Source organism: Pleurodeles waltl, chromosome 9, assembly GCF_031143425.1.
Source record: "Pleurodeles waltl isolate 20211129_DDA chromosome 9, aPleWal1.hap1.20221129, whole genome shotgun sequence".
NCBI lineage: Eukaryota > Metazoa > Chordata > Amphibia > Caudata > Salamandridae > Pleurodeles > Pleurodeles waltl.
The window spans coordinates 20816433-20833454 of NC_090448.1; the positions used below are offsets into that span (position 1 = coordinate 20816433).

Consider the following 17022-nt stretch of genomic DNA (forward strand, 5'->3'; position numbering starts at 1 on the left):
ATCTTTTGGGTCTGATGACAGAAGATCAGGGAGAGGTTCACTCTCTGCCTCCTGATCCTCATCTGTTACCATCAACAGATTGACATCAGCCCTGTCGTGGAAGAGCTTAAGGCGGTTTACATGGATCACCCTCTTGGGGCTCCTGCTTGTGCCCAGGTCCACCAAGTAGGTGACCTGACTCTTCCTCTCTAGTACTGGGTAAGGGCCACTCCATTTGTCCTGGAGTGCCCTGGGAGCCACAGGCTCCAGAACCCAGACTTTCTGCCCTGGTTGGAACTCAACCAGTGCAGCCTTTTGGTCATACCAAAACTTCTGGAGCTGTTGGCTGGCCTCAAGGTTTTTGGTTGCCTTTTCCATGTACTCTGCCATTCTAGAGCGAAGGCCAAGTACATAGTCCACTATGTCCTGTTTAGGCTCATGGAGAGGTCTCTCCCAGCCTTCTTTAACAAGGGCAAGTGGTCCCCTTACAGGATGACCAAACAGAAGTTCAAAGGGTGAGAATCCTACTCCCTTCTGTGGTACCTCTCTGTAAGCGAAAAGCAGGCATGGCAAGAGGACATCCCATCTCCTTTTGAGTTTTTCTGGGAGCCCCATGATCATGCCTTTTAATGTCTTGTTGAATCTCTCAACCAAGCCATTAGTTTGTGGATGGTATGGTGTAGTGAATTTATAAGTCACTCCACACTCATTCCACATGTGCTTTAGGTATGCTGACATGAAGTTGGTACCTCTGTCAGACACCACCTCCTTAGGGAAACCCACTCTGGTAAAGATACCAATGAGGGCCTTGGCTACTGCAGGGGCAGTAGTCGACCTAAGGGGAATAGCTTCAGGATACCTGGTAGCATGATCCACTACTACCAGGATATACATATTTCCGGAGGCTGTGGGAGGTTCTAGTGGACCAACTATGTCCACACCCACTCTTTCAAAGGGAACCCCCACCACTGGAAGTGGAATGAGGGGGGCCTTTGGATGCCCACCTGTCTTACCACTGGCTTGACAGGTGGGGCAGGAGAGGCAAAACTCCTTAACCATGTTGGACATATTGGGCCAGTAGAAGTGGTTGACTAACCTCTCCCACGTCTTGGTTTGTCCCAAATGTCCAGCAAGGGGAATGTCATGGGCCAATGTTAGGATGAACTCTCTGAACAGCTGAGGCACTACCACTCTCCTAGTGGCACCAGGTTTGGGGTCTCTGGCCTCAGTGTACAGGAGTCCATCTTCCCAATAGACCCTATGCGTTCCATTTTTCTTGCCTTTGGACTCTTCAGCAGCTTGCTGCCTAAGGCCTTCAAGAGAGGGACAGGTTTCTTGTCCCTTACACAGCTCCTCCCTTGAGGGTCCCCCTGGGCCTAAGAGCTCAACCTGATAAGGTTCAAGCTCCAAAGGCTCAGTTCCCTCAGAGGGCAGAACTTCTTCCTGGGAAGAGAGGTTCCCTTTCTTTTGCTGTGTTGTAGTTGGTTTCCCAACTGACTTTCCTGTTCTCTTGGTAGGCTGGGCCATTCTTCCAGACTCCAGCTCTACTTGTTCACCCTGTGCCTTGCATTGTGCTCTTGTTTTCACACACACCAGTTCAGGGATACCCAGCATTGCTGCATGGGTTTTTAGTTCTACCTCAGCCCATGCTGAGGACTCCAGGTCATTTCCAAGCAGACAGTCCACTGGGATATTTGAGGAGACCACCACCTGTTTCAGGCCATTGACCCCTCCCCATTCTAAAGTAACCATTGCCATGGGATGTACTTTTCTCTGATTGTCAGCGTTGGTGACTGTGTACGTTTTTCCAGTCAGGTATTGGCCAGGGGAAACCAGTTTCTCTGTCCCCATGGTGACACTGGCACCTGTATCCCTCAGGCCCTCTATTCTAGTCCCATTAATTAAGAGTTGCTGTCTGTATTTTTGCATGTTAGGCGGCCAGACAGCTAGTGTGGCTAAATCCACCCCACCCTCAGAAACTAGAATAGCCTCAGTGTGGACCCTGATTTGCTCTGGGCACACTGTTGATCCCACTTGGAGACTAGCCATACCAGTGTTACCTGGATGGGAGTTTGGAGTGGAACCTTTCTTGGGACAGGCCTTGTCTCCAGTTTGGTGTCCATGCTGTTTACAGCTATGACACCAGGCCTTTTTGGGATCAAAGTTTTTACCCTTGTACCCATTGTTTTGTGAAGAGGCTCTGGGCCCACCCTCCTGTGCAGGTTTTTGGGGGCCTGTAGAAGACTCTTTACTATTTTTAGTTTTGGTTGTCTCATCACCCTTCCCCTGGGGAGTCTTTGTGACCCCTTTCTTTTGGTCACCCCCTGTTGAAGTCTTGGACACCCTTGTCTTGACCCAATGGTCCGCCTTCTTTCCCAATTCTTGGGGAGAAATTGGTCCTAGGTCTACCAGATGCTGATGCAGTTTATCATTGAAACAATTACTTAACAGGTGTTCTTTCACAAATAAATTGTACAGCCCATCATAATTACTTACACCACTGCCTTGAATCCAACCATCTAGTGTTTTCACTGAGTAGTCAACAAAGTCAACCCAGGTCTGGCTCGAGGATTTTTGAGCCCCCCTGAATCTAATCCTATACTCCTCAGTGGAGAATCCAAAGCCCTCAATCAGGGTACCCTTCATGAGGTCATAAGATTCTGCATCTTGTCCAGAGAGTGTGAGGAGTCTATCCCTACACTTTCCTGTGAACATTTCCCAAAGGAGAGCACCCCAGTGAGATCTGTTCACTTTTCTGGTTACACAAGCCCTCTCAAAAGCTGTGAACCATTTGGTGATGTCATCACCATCTTCATATTTAGTTACAATCCCTTTAGGGATTTTCAACATGTCAGGAGAATCTCTGACCCTATTTATGTTGCTGCCACCATTGATGGGTCCTAGGCCCATCTCTTGTCTTTCCCTCTCTATGGCTAGGATCTGTCTTTCCAAAGCCAATCTTTTGGCCATCCTGGCTAACTGGATGTCCTCTTCACTGGGGCTATCCTCAGTGATTTCAGAGGTGTTGGTCTCTCCTGTGAGGGAACCAGCATCTCTGACTATTATTTTAGGAGTCAGGGTTTGAGGGACCCTGTCCTCCCTAGATAGGACTGGTAGGGGGGAATTTTCCTCCAAGTCACTATCCTCTTCCTCTGAGTTGCCACCCTCAGAGGGGTTGGCCTTTTCAAACTCTGCCAAAAGCTCCTGGAGCTGTATTTTGGTAGGTTTGGGGCCCATTGTTATTTTCTTTATTTTACAGAGTGACCTTAGCTCCCTCATCTTAAGATGGAGGTAAGGTGTGGTGTCGAGTTCCACCACAGTCACATCTGTGCTAGACATTTTGCTTCTAAAAGTTGGAATACTTTTTAAGAATCTACAACTGGTTCTAGAATCTAATTCAAACTTTTACAAACTTTTAAACTCTAAAAGAAATGCTAAACAGGATCTAACACAAGGCCCTAGCAGGTCTTTTAAGAATTTAGAAAACTTTTCAAATTGCAAAAATCAATTTCTAATGACAATTTTGGAATTTGTCGTGTGATCAGGTATTGGCTGAGTAGTCCAGCAAATGCAAAGTCTAGTACCCCACCGCTGATCCACCAATGTAGGAGGTTGGCTCTGTATGTGCTATTTCAAAGTAAGGAATAGCATGCACAGAGTCCAAGGGTTCCCCTTAGAGGTAAAATAGTGGTAAAAATAGATAATACTAATGCTCTATTTTGTGGTAGTGTGGTCGAGCAGTAGGCTTATCCAAGGAGTAGTGTTAAGCATTTGTTGTACATACACATAGACAATAAATGAGGTACACACACTCAGAGACAAATCCAGCCAATAGGTTTTTGTATAGAAAAATATCTTTTCTTAGTTTATTTTAAGAACCACAGGTTCAAATTCTACATGTAATATCTCATTCGAAAGGTATTGCAGGTAAGTACTTTAGGAACTTCAACTCATCAAAATTGCATGTATACTTTTCAAGTTATTGACAAATAGCTATTTCAAAAGTGGACACTTAGTGCAATTTTCACAGTTCCTGGGGGAGGTAAGTTTTTGTTAGGTTAACCAGGTAAGTAAGACACTTACAGGGCTTAGTTCTTGGTCCAAGGTAGCCCACCGTTGGGGGTTCAGAGCAACCCCAAAGTCACCACACCAGCAGCTCAGGGCCGGTCAGGTGCAGAGTTCAAAGTGGTGCCCAAAACACATAGGCTAGAATGGAGAGAAGGGGGTGCCTCGGTTCCGGTCTGCTTGCAGGTAAGTACCCGCGTCTTCGGAGGGCAGACCAGGGGGGTTTTGTAGGGCACCGGGGGGGACACAAGCCCACACAGAAATTTCACCCTCAGCGGCGCGGGGGCGGCCGGGTGCAGTGTAGGAACAAGCGTCGGGTTCGCAATGTTAGTCTATGAGAGATCTCGGGATCTCTTCAGCGCTGCAGGCAGGCAAGGGGGGGGTTCCTCGGGGAAACCTCCACTTGGGCAAGGGAGAGGGACTCCTGGGGGTCACTTCTCCAGTGAAAGTCCGGTCCTTCAGGTCCTGGGGGCTGCGGGTGCAGGGTCTCTCCCAGGCGTCGGGACTTTAGGTTCAAAGAGTCGCGGTCAGGGGAAGCCTCGGGATTCCCTCTGCAGGCGGCGCTGTGGGGGCTCAGGGGGGACAGGTTTTGGTACTCACAGTATCAGAGTAGTCCTGGGGTCCCTCCTGAGGTGTTGGATCGCCACCAGCCGAGTCGGGGTCGCCGGGTGCAGTGTTGCAAGTCTCACGCTTCTTGCGGGGAGCTTGCAGGGTTCTTTAAAGCTGCTGGAAACAAAGTTGCAGCTTTTCTTGGAGCAGGTCCGCTGTCCTCGGGAGTTTCTTGTCTTTTCGAAGCAGGAGCAGTCCTCAGAGGATGTCGAGGTCGCTGGTCCCTTTGGAAGGCGTCGCTGGAGCAGGGTCTTTGGAAGGCAGGAGACAGGCCGGTGAGTTTCTGGAGCCAAGGCAGTTGTCGTCTTCTGGTCTTCCTCTGCAGGGGTTTTTCAGCTAGGCAGTCCTTCTTCTTGTAGTTGCAGGAATCTAATTTTCTAGGGTTCAGGGTAGCCCTTAAATACTAAATTTAAGGGCGTGTTTAGGTCTGGGGGGTTAGTAGCCAATGGCTACTAGCCCTGAGGGTGGGTACACCCTCTTTGTGCCTCCTCCCAAGGGGAGGGGGTCACAATCCTAACCCTATTGGGGGAATCCTCCATCTGCAAGATGGAGGATTTCTAAAAGTTAGAGTCACTTCAGCTCAGGACACCTTAGGGGCTGTCCTGACTGGCCAGTGACTCCTTGTTTTTCTCATTATTTTCTCCGGCCTTGCCGCCAAAAGTGGGGCCTGGCCGGAGGGGGCGGGCAACTCCACTAGCTGGAGTGTCCTGCTGGGTTGGCACAAAGGAGGTGAGCCTTTGAGGCTCACCGCCAGGTGTGACAATTCCTGCCTGGGGGAGATGTTAGCATCTCCACCCAGTGCAGGCTTTGTTACTGGCCTCAGAGTGACAAAGGCACTCTCCCCATGGGGCCAGCAACATGTCTCGGTTTGTGGCAGGCTGCTAAAACTAGTCAGCCTACACAGATAGTCGGTTAAGTTTCAGGGGGCACCTCTAAGGTGCCCTCTGTGGTGTATTTTACAATAAAATGTACACTGGCATTAGTGTGCATTTATTGTGCTGAGAAGTTTGATACCAAACTTCCCAGTTTTCAGTGTAGCCATTATGGTGCTGTGGAGTTCGTGTTTGACAGACTCCCAGACCATATACTCTTATGGCTACCCTGCACTTACAATGTCTAAGGTTTTGTTTAGACACTGTAGGGGTACCATGCTCATGCACTGGTACCCTCACCTATGGTATAGTGCACCCTGCCTTAGGGCTGTAAGGCCTGCTAGAGGGGTGTCTTACCTATACTGCATAGGCAGTGAGAGGCTGGCATGGCACCCTGAGGGGAGTGCCATGTCGACTTACTCGTTTTGTCCTCACTAGCACACACAAGCTGGTAAGCAGTGTGTCTGTGCTGAGTGAGAGGTCTCCAGGGTGGCATAAGACATGCTGCAGCCCTTAGAGACCTTCCTTGGCATCAGGGCCCTTGGTACTAGAAGTACCAGTTACAAGGGACTTATCTGGATGCCAGGGTCTGCCAATTGTGGATACAAAAGTACAGGTTAGGGAAAGAACACTGGTGCTGGGGCCTGGTTAGCAGGCCTCAGCACACTTTCAATTGTAAACATAGCATCAGCAAAGGCAAAAAGTCAGGGGGCAACCATGCCAAGGAGGCATTTCCTTACAGTTAGTGGTACTTGTTAATTGCCTTTACCATATAAAATCCATCCAGTAACATTTGTATGGTCAATTCTTATTTAATGGTGTTTAGGCAAAGGGATTTCTTCCTATTGAAACCATTCTTCAAGAAGAAAAAAACAAACTTGCACCATTGTGCAAATGCACATCTTTCCTCAGCCTACACACATGCTGTTTCTTCTCTGTGGTCTCCAAATGAAGTGTTGGGGGAAATAGGATTATACCTGAAAATGTGAGCAGTATAGATACCTCTTGCGTCTGGCTTTTTTGTCAATGTAGAGAAATAAAATCCACAATGAATCGCCAGAGTTTATGCTGCCAACATTTGTAGCTCTTTCTGTGAATTGGAACCTGAAATACTATTAGTTGACTCATTGTCTCTGTAACAATTTGTGCTCTTCTAGTTTCTTTCTGACAGAGGTCTGTGTTCAGTTTCCTCATTATGTTGGTTCTTTCTACTGTTGTTTGTGTTTCAGTCTTAATATTCTATTGTGTCCACTGGTCTCTGCTACATTGCTTGTTTTTTTTATATTGCCCTGCTTCAAATGCATCTGTAGACTCGTGTTCTGGGGATTGCATACCTTGTGTCTCAAAATACAACATTCATGAACTTGGGGGGACTTACACTTGTTTGCTTAGCCCTAGTAAAGGGGCATCTGTGCAATGCTCTCATTCCACATGTGCAATGTGCAATGTACTAGTTCCTAATTTATTTCAACTCTGTAGTTCGTTCCCAATTAATTACTATTTTGTAGGTTTATGGGTGTACTTACTAAATTACTTAAATGAGGTGCCAGATAAATACATTTATTTGCAAAAAACAAAAAATATATTTGAATGCAAATTCATGAAATGTGGGCAGATCTCAATCAGTTCTTACCCCACCCTCACATATTTTATTTTTATATTTAGGGCCAGTGATGGAGCATCACACATTATGAATCGTTTTTACACAAATCCAGATGCTGTCTTGGTTGTAAGTGGGCGCTATTACATTTTAATTCGCACCTTGTTATGATTTTTGTTCAGCAACCAATTTAGTACTTTGAAATACCACTTTCTTGTAGCATGAAAAGGTTAGTGCGCTTCAATGTCCCTTCTGCATGATTCAGTCCGGGTCTCTTCAAGTATCCATCAGGTGCCGGTCAACCTCCGTGCTGGGCTTCTCGACCACTGGTCCCTACTTCCAAACCCCTGGCTCTCGATCCAGGCCTCTTACTCTCTGCAGCCGCACATCCTGCCTTCTCCCCAAGAACCAGAGCCCAGGGCTTCAGAGGCTAATGGCCTACATTTTATAACTACTGGTGCCCACTGTTGAACCTCTTCTTCTACAAAGGTACCTGCTTTCAACACCCCCTGCTCTCTGCTTCTGAGCTACCAGGTGTTTCTGAATACCTCACTTTTAGACCAATCTCAGAACCTCTCACTCACAGCTTATGAACATCACGTCCTTTAGCTTTTGAACCTTCTACTCAGTTTCTGAGGCAGCCAGTCATGGCTTGTGAATCTCCTGCTCACAGCTGCTGAATTTTCAACTCCTTGGTCCAAGCCTCCTGCCTCCGGCTGCTTTACTTTCCAACTTTCAGCTTCCAGTACTCTCGCTTAAAGAATCCGAACCTCCCGCTCTCAACTTCTGAACCTCACGCTGTCAGCATCCTGAACCTCACGCTCTCAGCATCCTGAACCTCACGCTCCCAGCTCTGGCTCTCAGCTTCTGAACCTCACGCTTCCAGCTCCTGAACCTCACGCTCTCAGCTCCTGAACCTCACGCTCTCAGCTCCTGAACCTCACGCTTCCAGCTCTGGCTCTCAGCTTCTGAACCTCACGCTCTCAGCATCCTGAACCTCACGCTCTCAGCTCAGGCTCTCAGCTTCTGAACCTCACGCTCTCAGCTTCTGAACCTCACGCTCTCAGCTCCTGAACCTCACGCTTCCAGCTCCTGAACCTCACGCTTCCAGCTCCTGAACCTCACGCTTCCAGCTCCTGAACCTCACGCTCTCAGCTCCTGAACCTCACGCTTCCAGCTCTGGCTCTCAGCTTCTGAACCTCACGCTCTCAGCTCCTGAACCTCACGCTCTCAGCTCAGGCTCTCAGCTTCTGAACCTCACGCTCTCAGCTTCTGAACCTCACGCTCTCAACTCCTGAACCTCACGCTCTCAACTCCTGAACCTCACGCTTCCAGCTCTGGCTCTCAGCTCCTGAACCTTACGCTCTCAGCTTCTGAACCTCACGCTTCCAGCTCTGGCTCTCAGCTTCTGAACCTCACGCTCTCAGCTTCTGAACCTCACGCTCTCAACTCCTGAACCTCACGCTCTCAACTCCTGAACCTCACGCTTCCAGCTCTGGCTCTCAGCTTCTGAACCTCACGCTTCCAGCTCCTGAACCTCACGCTTCCAGCTCTGGCTCTCAGCTTCTGAACCTCATGCTCTCAGCTCCTGAACCTCACGCTCTCAGCTCCTGAACCTAACGATTCCAGCTCTGGCTCTCAGCTTCTGAACCTCACGCTCTCAGCATCCTGAACCTCACGCTCTCAGCATCCTGAACCTCACGCTTCCAGCATCCTGAACCTCACGCTTCCAGCATCCTGAACCTCACGCTTCCAGCATCCTGAACCTCACGCTTCCAGCATCCTGAACCTCACGCTTCCAGCATCCTGAACCTCACGCTCTCAGCTCCTGAACCTCACGCTCTCAGCTCCTGAACCTCACGATTCCAGCTCTGGCTCTCAGCTTCTGAATCTCACGCTCTCAGCATCCTGAACCTCATGCTTCCAGCTCTGGCTCTCAGCTCCTGAACCTCACGCTCTCAGCTCCTGAACCTCACGCTCCCAGCTCCTGAACCTCACGCTCCCAGCTCCTGAACCTCACGCTCCCAGCTCCTGAACCTCACGCTCCCAGCTCTGGCTCTCAGCTTCTGAACCTCACACTCTCAGCTCCTGAACCTCACGCTCTCAGCTCCTGAACCTCACGCTTCCGAACCTCACGCTCCCAGCTCCTGAACCTCACGCTCCCAGCTCCTGAACCTCACGCTCCCAGCTCCTGAACCTCACGCTCCCAGCTCTGGCTCTCAACTTCTGAACCACACGCTCCCAGCTTCTGAACCTCACGCTTCCAGCTCTGGCTCTCAGCTCCTGAACCTCACGCTCTCAGCTTCTGAACCTCACGCTTCCAGCTCTGGCTCTCAGCTTCTGAACCTCACGCTTCCAGCTCCTGAACCTCACGCTCTCAGCTCCTGAACCTCACGCTTCCAGCTCTGGCTCTCAGCTCCTGAACCTCACGCTCTCAGCTTCTGAACCTCACGCTTCCAGCTCTGGCTCTCAGCTTCTGAACCTCACGCTCTCAACTCCTGAACCTCACGCTCTCAACTCCTGAACCTCACGCTCTCAACTCCTGAACCTCACGCTCTCAACTCCTGAACCTCACGCTCTCAACTCCTGAACCTCACGCTTCCAGCTCTGGCTCTCAGCTTCTGAACCTCACGCTTCCAGCTCCTGAACCTCACGCTTCCAGCTCTGGCTCTCAGCTTCTGAACCTCATGCTCTCAGCTCCTGAACCTCACGCTCTCAGCTCCTGAACCTAACGATTCCAGCTCTGGCTCTCAGCTTCTGAACCTCACGCTCTCAGCATCCTGAACCTCACGCTCTCAGCATCCTGAATGTCACGCTTCCAGCATCCTGAACCTCACGCTTCCAGCATCCTGAACCTCACGCTTCCAGCATCCTGAACCTCACGCTTCCAGCATCCTGAACCTCACGCTTCCAGCATCCTGAACCTCACGCTCTCAGCTCCTGAACCTCACGATTCCAGCTCTGGCTCTCAGCTTCTGAATCTCACGCTCTCAGCATCCTGAACCTCATGCTTCCAGCTCTGGCTCTCAGCTCCTGAACCTCACGCTCTCAGCTCCTGAACCTCACGCTCTCAGCTCCTGAACCTCACGCTCCCAGCTCCTGAACCTCACGCTCCCAGCTCCTGAACCTCACGTTCCCAGCTCCTGAACCTCACGCTCCCAGCTCTGGCTCTCAGCTTCTGAACCTCACGCTCTCAGCTCCTGAACCTCACGCTTCCGAACCTCACGCTCTCAGCTCCTGAACCTCACGCTCTCAGCTCCTGAACCTCACGCTTCCAGCTCTGGCTCTCAGCTCCTGAACCTCACGCTCTCAGCTCCTGAACCTCACGCTCTCAGCTCCTGAACCTCACGCTCTCAGCTCTGGCTCTCAGCTTCTGAACCACACGCTCCCAGCTTCTGAACCTCACGCTTCCAGCTCTGGCTCTCAGCTCCTGAACCTCACGCTCTCAGCTTCTGAACCTCACGCTCTCAGCTTCTGAACCTCACGCTCTCAACTCCTGAACCTCACGCTTCCAGCTCTGGCTCTCAGCTTCTGAACCTCACGCTCTCAGCTTCTGAACCTCACGCTCTCAACTCCTGAACCTCACGCTCTCAGCTCCTGAACCTCACGCTCTCAGCTCCTGAACCTCACGCTCTCAGCTCCTGAACCTCACGCTCTCAGCTCCTGAACCTCACGCTCCCAGCTCCTGAACCTCACGCTCCCAGCTCCTGAACCTCACGCTCTCAGCTCCTGAACCTCACGCTCCCAGCTCCTGAACCTCACGCTCTCAGCTCTGGCTCTCAGCTTCTGAACCTCACGCTCTCAGCTCCTGAACTCCACTCTCTCAGCTCCTGAACCTCACGCTCTCAGCTCCTGAACCTCACGCTCTCAGCTCCTGAACCTCACGCTCTCAGCTCCTGAACCTCACGCTCTCAGCTCCTGAACCTCACGCTCTCAGCTCCTGAACCTCACGCTCTCAGCTCTGGCTCTCAGCTTCTGAACCTCACGCTCTCAGCATCCTGAACCTCACGCTCTCAGCATCCTGAACCTCACGCTCTCAGCATCCTGAACCTCACGCTCTCAGCATCCTGAACCTCACGCTCTCAGCATCCTGAACCTCACGCTCTCAGCATCCTGAACCTCACGCTCTCAGCATCCTGAACCTCACGCTCTCAGCATCCTGAACCTCACGCTCCCAGCTCCTGAACCTCACGCTCCCAGCTCCTGAACCTCACGCTCTCAGCTCTGGCTCTCAGCTTCTGAACCTCACGCTCTCAGCTCCTGAACCCCACTCTCTCAGCTCCTGAACCTCACGCTCTCAGCTCCTGAACCTCACGCTCTCAGCTCCTGAACCTCACGCTCTCAGCTCCTGAACCTCACGCTCTCAGCTCCTGAACCTCACGCTCTCAGCTCCTGAACCTCACGCTCTCAGCTCTGGCTCTCAGCTTCTGAACCTCACGCTCTCAGCATCCTGAACCTCACGCTCTCAGCATCCTGAACCTCACGCTCTCAGCATCCTGAACCTCACGCTCTCAGCATCCTGAACCTCACGCTCTCAGCATCCTGAACCTCACGCTCTCAGCTCCTGAACCTCACGCTCTCAGCTCCTGAACCTCACGCTCTCAGCTCTGGCTCTCAGCTTCTGAACCTCACGCTCTCAGCATCCTGAACCTCACGCTCTCAACTCCTGAACCTCACGCTCTCAACTCCTGAACCTCACGCTCTCAACTCCTGAACCTCACGCTCTCAACTCCTGAACCTCACGCTCCCAGCTCCTGAACCTCACGCTCCCAGCTCTGGCTCTCAGCTCCTGAACCTCACGCTCTCAGCTCCTGAACCTCACGCTTCCGAACCTCACGCTCTCAGCTCCTGAACCTCACGCTCTCTGCTCCTGAACCTCACGCTCTCAGCTGCTGAACCTCACGCTCTCAGCTGCTGAACCTCACGCTCTCAGCTCCTGAACCTCACGCTCTCAGCTCCTGAACCTCACGCTTCCAGCTCTGGCTCTCAGCTTCTGAACCTCACGCTCTCAGCTCCTGAACCTCACGCTCTCAGCTCCTGAACCTCACGCTCTCAGCTCCTGAACCTCACGCTCTCAGCTCTGGCTCTCAGCTTCTGAACCTCACGCTTCCAGCTCTGGCTCTCAGCTCCTGAACCTCACGCTCTCAGCTCCTGAACCTCACGCTCTCAGCTCCTGAACCTCACGCTCTCAGCTCTGGCTCTCAGCTCCTGAACCTCACGCTTCCAGCTCTGGCTCTCAGCTCCTGAACCTCACGCTCTCAGCTCCTGAACCTCACGCTCTCAGCTCCTGAACCTCACGCTCCCAGCTCCTGAACCTCACGCTCCCAGCTCCTGAACCTCACGCTCCCAGCTCTGGCTCTCAGCTCCTGAACCTCACGCTCTCAGCTCCTGAACCTCACGCTTCCGAACCTCACGCTCTCAGCTCCTGAACCTCACGCTCTCTGCTCCTGAACCTCACGCTCTCTGCTCCTGAACCTCACGCTCTCTGCTCCTGAACCTCACGCTCTCTGCTCCTGAACCTCACGCTCTCAGCTCCTGAACCTCACGCTTCCAGCTCTGGCTCTCAGCTTCTGAACCTCACGCTCTCAGCTCCTGAACCTCACGCTCTCACGCTCTCAGCTCCTGAACCTCACGCTCTCAGCTCTGGCTCTCAGCTTCTGAACCTCACGCTTCCAGCTCTGGCTCTCAGCTTCTGAACCTCACGCTCTCAGCTCCTGAACCTCACGCTCTCAGCTCCTGAACCTCACGCTCTCAGCTCTGGCTCTCAGCTCCTGAACCTCACGCTCTCAGCTCTGGCTCTCAGCTCCTGAACCTCACGCTTCCAGCTCTGGCTCTCAGCTCCTGAACCTCACGCTCTCAGCTCCTGAACCTCACGCTCTCAGCTCCTGAACCTCACGCTTCCAGCTCTGGCTCTCAGCTTCTGAACCTCACGCTCTCAGCTCCTGAACCTCACGCTCTCAGCTCCTGAACCTCACGCTCTCAGCTCCTGAACCTCACGCTTCCAGTTCTGGCTCTCAGCTCCTGAACCTCACGCTTCCAGCTCTGGCTCTCAGCTTCTGAACCTCACGCTTCCAGCTCTGGCTCTCAGCTTCTGAACCTCACGCTCTCAACTCCTGAACCTCACGCTCTCAACTCCTGAACCTCACGCTCCCAGCTCTGGCTCTCAGCTTCTGAACCTCACGCTTCCAGCTCTGGCTCTCAGCTTCTGAACCTCACGCTCTCAGCTCCTGAACCTCACGCTTCCAGCTCTGGCTCTCAGCTCCTGAACCTCATGCTCTCAGCTCCTGAACCTCACGCTCTCTGCTCCTGAACCTCCCGCTCTCAGCTTTCGAACCGCCTCACGCTCTCAGCTTTCGAACCGCCTCACGCTCTCAGCTTTCGAACCGCCTCACGCTCTCAGCTTTCGAACCGCCTCACGCTCTCAGCTTTCGAACCGCCTCACGCTCTCAGCTCCTGAACCTCACGCTCTCAGCTCCTGAACCTCACGCTATCAGCTCCTGAACCTCACGTTTCCAGTTCTGGCTCTCAGCTTCTGAACCTCACGCTCTCAGCTCCTGAACCTCACGCTCTCAGCTTCTGAACCTCACGCTCTCAGCTTCTGAACCTCACGCTCTCAGCTTCTGAACCTCACGCTCTCAGCTTCTATACCGCCTCCCGCTCTCAGCTTTTATACCGCCTCCCGCTCTCAGCTTTCAAACCGCCTCCCGCTCTCAGCTTTCAAACCGCCTCCCGCTCTCAGCTTTCAAACCGCCTCCCGCTCTCAGCTTTTTAACCTCCTGCTCTCAGCTCATGAACCTCCCACCTTCAGCTCATGAACCTCCTGCTTCCAGCTTCTGGCTCCCCTGCTCTCAGCTTCTAACCCCTCCATCCATGCTCAGCTTTTCAGTACCCTGCTCTGGGCTTTTGACTCCCCACGATCTCAGCTTCTGAACCTGTCGCCCCTCAACTTCTCATTGCCTCTTGCTTACCTTCTGAATCTTCTGATACCAGCTTCTTAGCACTCCAGTTTTATTTAACTGCTGCGTCCCCCATATCAGGTTCTAGTCCAGGTTCACTCCTTTTCAGAGCCCCCACTCTTAACTTCTACATTCCCCAGTTCTGCTTCTATTGCGGGATTCTCTTCTCGACAAACCCTGATCTTTATAAGACCCAAACGTTTTAGGCAGAGACCTCTCCTTTGGAATTGCCTCACCGCATGTACCCCTGCTCACTGTAATCTTATGTTAAAAAAGATTTCTAGAGCGCATGGATGTGCCCGAGGGGGCTTCACAGGACTAGTCACGGGTAAGGCGACCGTAGGAGAAAGCAGGCTGGGATTACAGGGAGAACAGCCAAGTCTTCGATTGCTTCCGCAAGCTTAAATGGTTTTGAATCTTTCTTAATGAAAATAGCAAAGAGTTCCACAGGGTGGGGGCAAGCACACGAAAGGGGCATCCTCCCAACCTGGCTCTTGTGTGGCTGGGGATGGAGGCCAGACTCATGTCTGCAGAGCGCGAGGCTGTCGCAGGGAAATAAGACTGCGTCAGAGCCGCAAGGCTTGGCGCTCATTGTTTCTAGAGGATCTTGTGGGCGATGTACAGCGCTTTAAACTTTGAGCGCTTCTCAATAGAGAGCCAGTGAAGCTTGATTAAGAGCTGAGAGGCCGAACACAATTTGGGGAAGGAGCAAAGAAGCCTGAGAGTGGCATTTGGATGACCTGTAGTTGGTTCAAGACTGAACTTCTGGTGCCCAGGTAGAGACAGTAACAATAGTCAAGGCGAGAAACGACAAGGCTTATTCTTGGCAAGTGGCAGAGGTTTTAACAAAAGAGGATTTAAAAAAGCTGACAAAATACAACGAGGTTTAAATGATGGTGGACAGGCATGGCTAAGTCAGTCAAAGACCATTATTGGGGTATATAGGAGCTGCGACGTGTAGCTTACTGGATAAATAAGACGTCCGGTGGGGGTGACATGCTATAGGCATTTTCTGTGACTGTGTAATTCCAGAAGTCACCTAATATTAACCAATATCACTACCATCGGGACAACCCTGGAACCAGATTGACAAAAACTGTTTGCTGAGGTTGTTTATTTTGTTAACTTGGTTATTGATTTTCTTAATTTCTTTAAAGCTTGAAGTGCCGGACAGTGTCATGAAGCAGCCAAAGGGCAACATAGTGAGCTAAATGAAAAATATAATCTAGATAAATTCAGTTTAAGTGAATACAAAATAAATACCCTAGGAGGTAATCAGAAAGTGGGAGTATGGGTGGAGGGGCACCCCAAAACATGTCAGAGAAAAGACAAAAAGCAGGGTCTTCTCTTGAAGCTCATTGGATGTAGGGTTGGGGAGGAAACACTGGAAGCAGCTATTGTACAAATGTGGTATTTTTGTCTCAAAATCTGCCAGGACCCACCAAGCTTTTAGATAAAAAAGACAAGTTCCCCAGTTCTAAGAACCAGCCAAGAAGTGACCACCCTTGAGTATAATACCAACCCCTGGAGGGTGTTGCTCCACACTGGAGAACTCACCCTGCTGGCATGAAATGATGCCAGCTTAGCTCGGTCAGACAATCCCAAGAGAATTCAGAATTTGAAAAAAATACTCACATTCCAGACATTTTGAGGCGATTCCAAGCAGGTCCCAGACTCAGTGCGAAGCCTCAGAACAGTGTTCTGAAATCCAAGCTATTTCTGATATATGAGCTTATCCAGCCAGGACCTGCCCTTTGACTGAGTGAGAAGCTGGTGCAATCATATGAGGGGCAAAGTGCAGCTGCCAGCCTGGCAGCTCTTGTGCAATGCCCGATGCAGATACAAAGTGTTGCATTATTTCCTACAGACAGGGTGGCAGGACAGCCAGAACGTGTCCCTTTCTGTAGTCACCCTCTTAAGCCAAAGTCATCTGATGTCTTCTACCATATTTGCTTTGAACAAAGCATGTCTTGTTGACTCAGGTCTGGGAAAGGTCATGTCACTGCTGGGTAAATTAGATGTGGTGCTGAGAGGAAGAGAGAGAGAGAGAGAAAGATGTAAGTGAAAGAGAGAGAACAAGAGAGAGATAGCAAAACAGAGACAGAAAAATGTGGATGGAAAGACACGAACTAAGAGACAGAAAGGAGAAAACAAGAGAGGCAATAGAAAGTCAGAGAGACAGGGAGAAAAGGAGAGAGATAGTGAAACAGACAGAGGAAAACAGCGTAAAGGAATGTGAAGACCAGCACTTAATTTGTAAACAGTAAGAGTCGGGCCCTTGTCAGCAGATCTCTGCAGCTGGCCCCACCCATTCCCGCTGTCAGCGCTACTGACAATTCACTTTTGATACATTAAAATGACTAATACCTGCTACCCAAGCTGTTCTTATAGCTTTGGGAGGCAGGTATTAGTCTTTAATGTATATAAAATGAGCAAACAACTATTGTTGTGTTCATCACAAAATTAGACAAACAGCGCCACCATGTGGCTCGCTTTCATAAGTCCCGGTATTGGAAATTAAGGGCCTGATTTAAGAGGCCTTAGCACCACCATGGCGTCATTTTTTTGCGCTAAACTTCGGGTTCTGCAAAGTCGGTCCTGGAGAATCGGGTCCATGCCAGATTTTTAGCATATCTACATTTAGAAACAAGATGTTTCAGAAATCTACATTTTTCTAAATGTGGATATGCTAAAAATCTGGCATGGACCCGGCTCTCCAGGACCGACTTTGCAGAACCCTTAAGGTGTAAAATGTTGGCACTACTCCTGCAGAGTACATTAATAGCATCAGGAATTCTGACGCTGTTGCCCCTACCCTGCGCCATGGTGCACCGTATTTTAAATAAGGCGCACACATGGTGGCGGTAGGGGGGCGCTAAGGGGCGCAAAGAAGGTGGCGCAACACTGGGTGCAGCAACACTTTTCTTAAATCAGCCTCTAC

At 50.9% G+C, this 17022-nt stretch overlaps 1 protein-coding gene across 4 annotated transcripts in view; it reads right to left on the reverse strand.

Moving 5' to 3' along the window:
* CIDEC (cell death inducing DFFA like effector c) overlaps positions 1 to 17022 on the reverse strand; it is an 88335-nt gene that overhangs the window by 45766 nt on the left and 25547 nt on the right. Inside the window, exon 1 of one of the 4 annotated variants that reach the window (XM_069206150.1) lies at positions 15717 to 15825. The exons of the other annotated variants lie outside the window; for them this stretch is intronic. Within the exon in view, the coding sequence (XP_069062251.1) occupies positions 15717 to 15727 (11 nt within the window). The 5' untranslated portion in view covers positions 15728 to 15825. Of the gene's footprint in view, positions 1 to 15716; positions 15826 to 17022 lie in introns of those variants that run through there. 4 annotated transcript variants of the gene reach the window in all.